The sequence below is a fragment of the Eleutherodactylus coqui genome, chromosome 9, assembly GCF_035609145.1.
Source record: "Eleutherodactylus coqui strain aEleCoq1 chromosome 9, aEleCoq1.hap1, whole genome shotgun sequence".
NCBI classification, from domain to species: domain Eukaryota; kingdom Metazoa; phylum Chordata; class Amphibia; order Anura; family Eleutherodactylidae; genus Eleutherodactylus; species Eleutherodactylus coqui.
The window spans coordinates 60,531,291-60,543,612 of record NC_089845.1 but is presented as its reverse complement, the minus strand read 5'-3'; the positions used below and the strand labels follow the sequence as shown (position 1 = coordinate 60,543,612).

Genomic DNA, 12,322 nt, shown 5'->3' with positions numbered 1-12,322 from the left:
CTAACTGCAGAAAAGAAAAAAAAATACACATACGTCACCTTAGACGCACTGTCAGCCCAGCCGCATCTTCTCCCCGGGTCCCGGCACTGATCATCATCTTTTCTTCTGGTTGGGAATTCAAAAATCCCTGCCTCCTGGAAGCGCTGGCTGTGATTGGCTGATGCTTAGCCATTCACAACCAGTGCTCAATGAATGACTGTAATTTAACCAATAACGGACACTCATCGAGTGCTGGCTGTGATTGGCTAAACGTCAGCCAATCACAGCCAGTGCTTCTAGGGGGCGGGGATTTTTGAATCCCCGGCCAGAAAAAAGAAGATGATGATCACTGCTGGGGACCCGGGGAGAAGATGCGGCCATGCTGACAGCGTGGGAGAGGTGATGTATGTGTGTTTTTTTATTTTTTTCTTCTTCAGCTACAGCTTATTTTCGGGAAAGGGCTTATATTTCAAGCCTCCCCTGAAAATCCTCGCATGTGGTGCTACAAGTCGCGGTATTGCCACGAGAAAATGCAGCGATATCACACAGACCAGCGATGCGATATTGCTGCGACTTTCTCGCGGTGATGCCCTGTCGCCCGTGTAAAGGAGGCCTTATGGTTGAGTCCTGGTGTTCATGTGTCCAATTTAGGTGCTTTGGGCAATGTGTCGGGGTCAGCATGAGCGCTCCGACTAGTCTGTAGCTTCACAGCCCAATATACAGCGAGTTGTGATGTACTGTGTGTTCTGACGCCTTTCTATCATAGCCAGCCTTGACTTTTTCAGCAATTAGTGCTACAGTAGCTGTTTTGTGGGATTGGACCACATGGACTACTGCCTCTCTGTACTCTGCATCAGTAAGACTTGCAATCACAGTTTTGACTGTCAGTCACTCCAATCCTTTGTTTTTTTTCCCCTGCTCCCAAAATGTCAAATTCGAAAACTAAGTGTTCGTTCACCGTCTGCCTCCCACCCTTTAACCAATGTCATCGTCACAACATAATCAATGTTGTTCCTCAGGATGGGTCATCAATAGCAGATCTGTGAGTGCCCACAGCTTTGGACCCCTAGCGATCAGCTGTTCCTCTCCCACTTTTTTTCTGTGTTGAACACTTTAGTTAAGAACACTTTAGTCATCTTGCATCCAAATATCTCCTCTCAATGTGCGGACCGTAAACGTTGTTTTGCATGTTTATCTTCTAATATCCAACCTCTTTTTACTTTTTCTTCAGTGATTATGAGTATTTTCATCCAGGATTTGTTGATATTGAGTAGAATCCATTCCTTCCTCTAGAAAGTGTTCAGTGCCATTAGCCGCTATAAAACTTTAAGGATCTACAAGCCATAGAAGGAGCCTATTATTCCTAGTTGGAGTGTTTTTAAAACATAGACCCTAAGGCCCAATGTCCACAGACGGATCGGATTCCGCATGCAGGCACCTGCAGCGGAATCCGACCCTGCCCACGGCCGAAGACACTGCTTACCTATCCTGGTCTTCTATTCTCTTCACTGCGGAAGTGCCGGCCTGCGCGCCACCGCACATGTGCAGTGGAGTTTTTTCTTTTAAACATCCTGCTTTCCTGTGGACGGGCCACAGATCGGATGGCTTCTATTGACTTCAATGGAAGCCGTCTGTGCGGGAACCGCACTGAAATGGAGCATGCTGCGATGTGTTTTCTGGACCAAAAGGTCCACAAAACAAGTCCGCATACTTTAATTAAAGGAGATGTCCCGAGGCAGCAAGTGGGGTTATACACTTCTGTATGGCCATAATAATGCACTTTGTAATATACATTGTGCATTAATTATGAGCCATACAGAAGTTATAAAAAGTTTTTTACTTACCTGCTCCGTTGCTGGCGTCCTCGTCTCCATGGTGCCGACTAATTTTCGGCCTCCGATGGCCAAATTAGCCGCGCTTGCGCAGTCCGGGTCTTCTGTAGTCTTCTATGGAGCCGCTCGTGCCAGAGAGCGGCTCCGTGTAGCTCCGCCCCGTCACGTGCCGATTCCAGCCAATCAGGAGGCTGGAATCGGCAGTGGACCGCACAGAAGAGCTGCGGTCCACGAAGACAGAGGATCCCGGCGGCCATCTTCAGCAGGTGAGTATGAAGACGCCGGACCGCCGGGATTCAGGTAAGCGCTGTGCGGGTGGGTTTTTTAACCCCTGCATCGGGGTTGTCTCGCGCCGAACGGGGGGGGGGGGGTTTAAAAAAAAAAAAAACCGTTTCGGCGCGGGACATCTCCTTTAATTCATGTGCGGACGCCTATGCTTCCCTATGGGCGGCTTGATTTATGGATTTTCCGCTAATCCGATCCGTCAATGGACATTGGGCGTAAATTAAGTAGAACGGTAATTACCCATGGGCGGTAATATTAGTGATTGCCAGTTTTTTTGTGAATGATTATAGATACAGAGGTAGCTGTCAGTAGGGACCGCCCATTGGACTGGCAGCTCAGAATGAGCAAAGCTTTCTGCTCAACTCTTTCTGCTCTGTAACATATCTGAAGTTTGGACGGCAATTCTGAGCTAGCAGATTAAATTAAGAGTAGATGGAGTGATCCTTGTGCCATTAGCCCCTTAAAGGGGTTTTACCACCAAAGACATTTATCCACTATCCACAGTATAGGAGATAAATATTTGATTGTCGTGGCTCCGATTGCTGGGTGGCCATTCCACAAGATTTCTGTGGGATTTCAGTCTTGTGTGAACCCAGCCTTATACCATCTATTAATGAGCTTACACCATGTTTTGAAGTCTAATACATTTTTGCTGCACAATGTTACATTTTGCCGCCCTTGAAGTCCTATTTTCCCTGAAAGGCCACACCCCCTTTTGGACATGATGAAAAAGGTGTATACAACATATTATGTGATACAAAGCACATCAGGCAGGCAACTGGAGCATTTTCAATAGTAATTCTGCTCCAATGTCTCCTGCTTCAAAGAAATGGGTAAAGCAAGAAACAAAAAACTAAAGAAAACCCTTTTAAAGTACGGTTCTCAAAAAGGTAATCATTTTGCCCTGACACTCAAACACCCTTAGCCGCGAAAGGATTAATATATTCTGCACCAATTTGAAAAAAGATTTAAATATAGGATTATAAGACTTAAGGAAGATCCCATTGAAAAACTAAAATTGTATTTTTAGAATATTTCCTTATTAAGGATGAGCCTCGTTAAGGCAAATTACTCGAGCGAGTATCGCCATTTTAGAGTACATGCCTGCTCATCCAAAAAGATTCGGGGGCCGGCGGGGGGGAGTGGTGAGTTATGGGAGTGAGCAGGGGGGAGCGGGGGGGGGGGGGGGAGATCTACCAACCGCTCTCTCCCGCGGGCCCCTGAATCTTTTCGGGCAAGCAGGCATGTACTCGAAAATGGCAATACTCGCTCGAGTAATTTGCCTTAACGAGTACGCTCACTCATCTCTATTCCTCATTTCTTCTGATGACTATTAATATTTATGAAATGGCTAATTATGTCACTGCTAGAGATGAGCGAACGTGCTCGTTTAGAGCAATTACTCGAACGAGCATCGCTTTTTTCGAGTAGCTGCCTACTCGGGCGAAAAGATTCGGGGGCGGCAGGGTGGAGCTCTCTCTCTCCCCTCCCCTCCACCCCTCCCCCACACCCCCGCAACACCCCGCTCACCCCCGCCACCCCCAATTAGGCAGTTACTCGAAAAAGCAATACTCGTTCGAGTAATTGCTCTAAACGAGCACGTTCGCTCATCTCTAGTCTCTGCATTTCACATGTTGTATCTTTTGTGTTTTTATTTTTTGCTTTAGTTTATTTTGCCTGCAATATATATTTTTTTTCTTTTTTCAGGTTCATGCTTCATTCGAACTGACCAGCTAGATGGTGAGACAGACTGGAAGCTGAAAATAGCTGTAAGCTGTACCCAGAGACTACCAGCGTTGGGGGTAAGTCATAATAGATATCGGTCTTTCTCTAGTGAATTCAGATAATAGTATTTTTCTTATTCATCCAGTGAATAGTGGACTTTTCAGAATAAGCTGCATTGTGTTCTTGTACTTCTGCCCATTATATGACTTGTATCCTGCATTTTACCCCAGTTTTTCCCACTGCAGGTTCCCTCAATAATTTTCAGTTCTCCTTGTGCTGGTGGGTGGAAACTACCTGCTATGATGGTTCTGGAACACATAGCAGAGCTGGATTGTTTTCCGTCTCTCTGTAAAACACCCTCATAAATAATAGCATCATGGAGGACATCCTATGGCATTACTGAACAGTTACGATGTGAATTCTGTACGGAAGTAAGATGAATCATTTACCAAAAGCTGCAGCCACATCTCTGTGTGGGTCTTTCTGCTTTGTCCATCTCCAGTAGTTCACTTTCTCTGCTCTTCCCTTCTCGATAGACATTTATGGGTAGATTCCTGCTGCAGCATTCATGTAATGTTCATTTTATACCTGACTAAACCAATCATTGGCATTGGTTTTATAATTTAGATTCTTTTATTGAAAATATGGCAAACAACTTGCAATGCTTTGATCGCTCCTGCAGTATGATGGTGTGATGCCATAGTGTTGCATCATACCGTGATCGGGCAGGCAGTCTATCAAGCCACCTCACAGGGATGGCTTGATAGGCATTCTGCTAAGACAGTCTTGGGGACTTTCAGAAGGCCCCCGGCTGCCATGACACCTACACGGCTCCCTGCGATCTCCTCGCAGGGGACTGTACAGGACCCCCGAACATCGTTCAGGGGATTTAAATGCCGCTGTCAGAACTGACAGTGGCATTTAAAAAGGTTAATAGACCCGCTCAGCCGTGTGACTAAAAGTTGCCCCCTGTCTTCTGCCCTTTTTGCTCTTGCCATTGAACCACTTGTGATCCAGGTGTGCACAACGTCGACAATAGTTGGATTTAAATTGAAGAACTATGAAGAGTGCATTTCACTGTATGCTGATGGCACTCTTCTCTTTTTGCAGTGTGTGGACTCTTCTCTGGTTTCTGCACTGTCTGTTTTTGATACTTTTGGTTGTTACTCTGGGATAAACGTTAATTGTGATTAGAATCACCTTTTGGCAGTTGATTCAGCAGCGGCTTTGCTCCATCTGCCTGCTCCATTACAATGGGTAGTCCAGACCTATTTGGATATACGGGTAACCAAGCAGATTTTTACTTTTTAGGGCCTCAATCTTCCTCTTCTATTGGATTGGGTTGCGGCATTTTCTGCCCACTGGGTCTCGCTCGCTCTCACTTCGATAGGTCGGGTTAATCTATTACAAATGACATTACTGCCTAAAATTCTTTATGTCTTTCACAATTCTTTGATTTGGGTCTTTAACAAGTTTTTTTTGTGTGCCCTTCGTAAGCTAGTACGCCGCATTTTATGGGGAGGTTCTCTTCCTAGACTGAAAGTAAAATCCCTCTGTCTTCCAGTGGACTGGTGGGGGCTGGACTTTCTTCAATTCTACGCTCTCATTATTTAGCCGAACAGCTGGCATAGGCTGGCTGGTGGCTAACCTCGAGTGATTACAACTTCCTAGTTGGATTGGAGGGATGGGTGATTGGCCCACATCAGAGCCTGTTGAAGGGTCCTACTTCTCCTATGATGTTGACTCGTAAGTTGTGGCCCACTGTCCTTCATCTGTCCCTAGAGAAGGAGGCTAAGTGGTTTCCAAATACCTCTATATGGTGCAATTCACACTTGTCTCAACTGCAGCACTTTATGAAATAGACATTTTGGAGATTCCACGCTGTTGCCACTCTCTCGGATATTGTGAGGAGAGTACCTTTTGTATGTTTTGGCAGCTGCAGTTAAACTTTTAACATACCGGCAATTCATATTTCAGATACTACCAGCTGCTTCATTGTGTCAGGACCCAGTTCGGTGTCTGACCATCTCTTTCTCATTGACTCTCTTAGGGCACCTGGCCCAAATGTCTCACTTAGCGAAGTCACTACATCGTTTTTATAGTCCCCTAACATGACACTTGCCCTGTACGGGAGAAAGCCTTTCAGAAATCGATGCTCAATATTCTAGATTTGGACTCTGAGGATAGTAGGGGTGCATTGGCTGGGCTCCAGCCCCTCCTTTGCTCCAGATATATTAATTCAAGTCACATTCATCCACAGAATTTATTATACCTCCACTCGTCTACACGCAGTGCATCTATCCCCCTCACTGAATTGCCCTCGTTGTTTGACCACTGCATGTACAGTCAGGTAGATGTTATGGGAGTGTAGGGTGTTGCAGGATTATGGAGAAATATACTTAAATGAATGGAGTCTTATCTGAGGGCTTCACGAATTATGCATCGTAAAGTCTGTATATTTGGGCTGGTGGGTGATATCACAATGGATGTGGTTACTTGTACTTTGTGTAGGCTTTTGGTTTTTTAATGCAAAAAAAAGGTAATTTTGCTAAAATTGGAAACTCCCTAAGTGGCCCAAGAGAGCTTCCTGGATCCGGGTAGTCAACCCCAAGCTCACTTACTTAGCTTGGGGTTGTACTGATAAAATATGGCGACATTGGATAGATTGTCTAACAGCGGAGGTGATACCTGCTTAGTTAATTAGTCTGACCTAATGTGTAAGAGAGTCCACATTGTAGATTCTTCTCCTTTCTAATCTTAGTCGTGCTGCGTGAATTCTTTCCTATGTATTCCCTCTGTTTATTCCAGATTCCCCAGTTGGAAGTCATCCTTTCCCCCTGGTTTCATAAGTTTGCAACTAAAAGTAACAAGCCATTATAATTTATAAGAATTTGCCATGTATTTGTGCAATTATTACACTGTTCTTTGGTGCCTTTTCTTTATATTGTTTCATTGTAGCAATTCCTTCTGGCCATGTATTTTTATGCTTTTTGTTTCTTAATCAACGTTCCTTTAAAAACAAAAAGTTTCCTCTAGGCCTCCTTCCCACGAGCGTGACGGGCTCCGCAGCGTAATATTCCGCTGCGAAGCCCGTCACGGCGCCCCCCAGAGCCCCTATACTTACCTGCGGGAGATAGCGTGAAATCGCTTCCCCGCCCACCGCCGCCGCGTCACCGCCCACCGCCGCGCGTCACCGGCCGTGTCACGTGACGCGGCCGGCCGTGTCACGTGACGCGGCCGTGCGCGTCATATGGCGTCATATGACGCGCGGCGGTGGGCGGGAAAGCGTTTTTTCACGCTATCTCCCGCTGGTGACAGCGGGAGATAGCGTGAACGGACGGCTTCCATTGACTGCAATGGAAGCCGTCAGTGCGTACAGCCCGTCCTCACCCGCAGAAAATAGAGCATGCCGCGGGTGAGGACGGGAGAAATCGCGGTGCGTAATTCCGCGCTGGAATTACGCATCGTGAGCATTGTGCTATTAGGTTCAATAGAACCTAATAGCTGCGGGCAACGCAGCGGATTTTCGCCGCGAATTACGCGGCGGAAATCCGTTCGTGGGAAGGAGGCCTAACTCTTTAGCACTAGAAGTAGTCCCCTGCACAGTGTGTCTGACTCACTGTCCTGCTTGTAATGGGGAGCTGTGCTTAGAATCTCTTTGGCTAGCCATCAGTTTGCACAACTTGTCATCCGTATGCTAACCTTTTAGGCCTCCTTCCCACGAGCGTGACGGGCTCCGCAGCGTAATATTACGCTGTGAAGCCCGTCACGGCGCCCCCCAGAGCCCCTATACTTACCTGCGGGAGATAGCGTGAAATCGCTTCCCCGCCCACCGCCGCCGCGTCACCGCCCTCGCGTCACCAGCCGTGTCACGTGCACGGCCGGCCGTGTCACGTGACGCGGCCGGACCGCGTCATTTGGCGTCATATGACGCTCGGCGGTGGGCGGGAAAGCGTTTTTTCACGCTATCTCCCGCTGGTTACAGCGGGAGATAGCGTGAATGGACGGCTTCCATTGACTGCAATGGAAGCCGTCAGTGCGTACAGCCCGTCCTCACCCGCAGAAAATAGAGCATGCTGCGGGTGAGGACGGGAGAAATCGCGGTGCGTAATTCCGCGGTGGAATTACGCATCGTGAGCATTGTGCTATTAGGTTCAATAGAACCTAATAGCTGCGGGCAACGCAGCGGATTTTCGCCGCGAATTACGCGGCGGAAATCCGTTCGTGGGAAGGAGGCCAAACACTCATATGAGCAGATTTCAAAAGGCAAGTGAACTCTTGACTCCCAAATATAAGGATTAGTCACATATGTGCTATTTAGGACTCACTAAAGCATATCCACAAGAACCAGTAAGTGGTACTTAACTCAGTCATCACTTGATGGCCTTAGCAAAAGGGAATCAGCTGCTTAATGACAGTCAGCAAGGAGCTACTAAAGCTTAAGGAAAAGTGGGGGCTGTCACAGAAGTAATATGTAGGGCACAGACATTTTCAAATCTTATAGGTTTTCCTAACAAAGTTTAAATGATTAATTTAAAAAAATGTTACGAAATGAATACAAGTTGTTGTAAATAAGTACTAGCCTTCAAGGAAGCAGAGCTTCTTGGGAAATCTTCTGACTTCTGTGACAATTAAGCATATGAAGAAAGATGTTTGTGCATAAGTTTGACTCAGAACTGCACACTTATGAGAGCCATTTTTCTCACTATCGTAAGTGGATTTAGAGTTTTTATAACGTCGCCTCCATGAACACTTTTTTTCTTGCCAAAAAAAAAAACATCACGAGTTTCAGGCATTCTTCATGGTATTTTCTATGCAAAAAAATATACATATATATATATATATATATATATATATATATATATATATCTAGATACAGTGCTTTTTGTTTCTGGGGGTTGTAGCGATTTTCTTCTAGACACAGCATACTCTTGGTATGGCTTTTTTTTCTGCCGCTTTTTGTCCACGGGTTTCTCTAAAGGACGTCAAAGCCACTAGGAAAAAAAATACAAAAAAAAAATAATATATGTATGTATGTATGTATATGTTTATTTATATATATAATTAAAGGGGTTGTCCCGCGCCGAAACGGGTTTTTTTTTTTTTTCAACCCCCCCCCCCGTTCGGCGCGAGACAACCCTGATGCAGGGACGTAAAAAAAAACCCGCTCAGCGCTTACCTTAATCCCCGCGCTACGGTGACTTCTATACTTACCGGTGAAGATGGCCGCCGGGATCCTCTTCCTCCGTGGACCGCAGCTCTTCTGTGCGGTCCATTGCCGATTCCAGCCTCCTGATTGGCTGGAATCGGCACGTGACGGGGCGGAGCTACACGGAGCCGGCATTCTGCATGAGCGGCCCCATTGAAGACAGGAGAAGACCCGGACTGCGCAAGCGCGGCTAATTTGGCCATCGGAGGGCGAAAATTAGTCGGCTCCATGGGAACGAGGACGCCAGCAACGGAGCAGGTAAGTATAAAACTTCTTATAACTTCTGTATGGCTCATAATTAATGCACAATGTACATTACAAAGTGCATTAATATGGCCATACAGAAGTGTATAGACCCACTTGCTGCCGCGGGACAACCCCTTTAATTTTTTTTTTTTGTATTTTTTTTCCTAGTGGCTTTGAAGTCCTTTAGAGAAACCCGTGGACAAAAAGCGGCAGAAAAAAAAGCCATACCAAGAGTATGCTGTGTCTAGAAGAAAATCGCTACAACCCCCAGAAACAAAAAGCACTGTATCTAGACTTCCAATGATCTCCTAGACCTTAATGTATCATCTGGACGCTGCTTTTTGACAAAAAATAAAAAAACCCTGTTGGTATCTCCAGGGTTAATTTGCAATGGGCTGAGCACTGGAATGTTTTACCTGTCTGCTTAGTAATATAGTGAAGTATTGTCCTCCCAAAGCTTTGGATTTGGGGGTATGTCATTACAGACTGCAGACATCAGTGGAAATAAAGGTACAATGTTCCCACTTCTAATTCCCCCTTATCACTTCTGTTCCAAGTGAGGCAAACCATGATTATCCCTGATTTCCTGATGGGGCTTGGTTTTACAATCTTCCCAGCTCCTTGCTATTAGTGAAATGTAATCCATTGGGAAGGTGGCAGCGATACACTGTTCACAAACTGTAGGGAGTCTCCTTGACCTAACTCATGCTCATTCAAGGAATTGATGTTTCTTAATGCAGTCAATTACATGCTTTTCTAATAGTCGCTAAAGCTGCTATTTTACTGAAATCCTTGAGTACAAAGGTGTTTTCCTTATTCTTAGCACCTGCTGTGAAAATGGCAAAGATTACTTCTTATTTATATAACCACTTAAACGCTGGTATCCGACTGCCCATATTGTTAAGCCACGGAGTCTGCCCATCCATCTATCTGGCTAATATGATGTTAATGACAACGGCATGATCACATGATAGAAAATGTATGTGCGGATGGAGATTTTCGTGATGCAGTAAATGACAGCCCGGGCTAAACTGCTGACAAAGACTATTCAAGCTCCGCAAGACACTTCAGTCTTCATAATTCTTGAATGCCACCTGCTGGTCTTCACTTACCATAACCACCTAGAACTCAGAAATGTATCCCCAGAAAATGGCGCTAATGATGATTGTTACTATTAGTTTTCCCTATTAGTTGAGTTAATGGAATTTGCTTAAGTTTAAGAAATAACATTTTTAAAAAAGTCACGCAGGCATAAATTATGGCAAAAGAGGAGCCAAATGTAATCATTTATTTGTAAACACTCTGAATTAAGTTGCAAATTTAAGAAATATTAAAACTGTTGAGTATAAAAAGCACTAAGGCCTCATGTCCACGGATTCCCAGTGCAGAATTCCAGCAGTGCCCGCAGCCATGAGGCAAAAAAGACCTTATACTCAGGGGCGTAACTATAAAGGATGCAGGGGATGCGGTTGCACCCGGCCCAGGAGCCTTAGGGGGCCCATAAGGCCTCTCTTCTCTATATAGGGAACCCAGTACTATGAGTAAAGCATTATAGTTGGGGGCCCTGTTACAGGTTTTGCATTGGGGCCCAGGGGCTTCAAGTTACGCCTGTGTTTATACTCACATGTCCGGACGCGGTGCGAATCTTCTCCGTTCTTCTGCACAGCAGATGCACTCGGCTCATCGGCCAGCATGCCGGGCAAATGCGCCGTGTTTTCTTTTTTTAAATGTCCTGCTTTCCCGCAGATCCGCAGAACATCCGCAATGTCAGCTGCAGGTGTGCCACGGATCCGACGGCTTCCATTGACTTCAATAGAAGCCGTCCATGCGTGATCCGCAGAAAAATGGAACATGCTGTGTTTTTTTTGGTTTTTTTTCCTGCGCATTTGCGTGACATCCACAGGTATTTAAATAACTGCGGATGCCCAATGATAGTCTATGGGCATGTTGTGCAATAATGGGTACATTGAACTACGAATCATCTGTGTGGGTGATACGCACGGATTCCGCCATTCAATTATGACATGAGGCCTAATGGCGTCAATGACAATGGGCTTTAAAAATTATTTTAAAAAAATGATTTCTTATCCTTTGCTTTGTACAGATCCGTCGTTAACTAACGATCAGCAAGTATGTCATTCTAAAACGAGGTTAGCAATTTCTTGTACATACTGTAATCGTCAATCATTCTGATTCCGCCGCGTGCCTAATGTAATGGATTGTCACGAAGCATCATCTGCCCAGCTCCGTAACCTTATCCTCCGTGACACCCGGAATAAATAAAACCTGCTGCGGAGCTTTTCCTAAAGAACAGATGACACCAACAAAGATGATCAGTGCAGATTTTGTTGTCTTCCGAGCCACTTAGAATGATCAGACAATTAAATTTTCAACACATCCTTTAATAATAGCTGTCTTGCAATACCTGTAACCCGCAGCTTAGGTTTCCCGTGGTTTCATACTCATAAGCGGCGCAATGTTTTTTTTTCTGTCAGCCTTCATGTTGTGAAACATTCATTTCCATCTTATGGGATCAAGTAAATTTATTAGCAACAGTGAGGTCAGTGTAATTTTCAATAAATGGCGACTCGCTGATTTATATCAAAAGATCCATAGAGCAGTAAACAATACCATTTACATTTAATTAGTTTTATTGAACCGTGGGCCATTTTATCTATAATGAGCTGCATGTTATGATTAAGGATGTATTTTAATGATCTCTAAGTTGGGTGAACAAATGTTGCCCTTGACCTAATGGAGGAGGTTTCCCCGTCTTATTGATAACCTCCCAGTCATTTCTGTATTATTATACCGACTGGTAAAAACAGCCCCATTATCATGTCGTTTCCTGGTCATTTTGGGAGTAATGTAGATGAATGAAATTTATCTCCCTGAGACCAGTCTTGCGTATGTCACTTTGAAAGCCTCTGGAGTTAAGAGGCTCTATGTAGGCTACTGTCATGTTGTATGCCTTTTAAGGCAAGAACTCGACAGGCTTCAATAGGTTTTTCTATGCTAGAGTCTTTCCAATGTTCTAACCATTACT

At 45.1% G+C, this 12,322-nt stretch overlaps 1 protein-coding gene across 4 annotated transcripts in view; it reads left to right on the top strand.

Annotated features, from left to right (window-relative positions):
- The window catches only part of ATP9B (ATPase phospholipid transporting 9B (putative)), a 265,069-nt gene that overhangs the window by 82,862 nt on the left and 169,885 nt on the right, over positions 1-12,322 (top strand). For all 4 annotated transcript variants that reach the window (XM_066579467.1, XM_066579466.1, XM_066579464.1 and 1 more), the window contains exon 8: positions 3,804-3,898. In XM_066579467.1, coding sequence (XP_066435564.1) covers positions 3,804-3,898 — 95 coding nt within the window. The remainder of the gene's footprint in view (positions 1-3,803; positions 3,899-12,322) is intronic.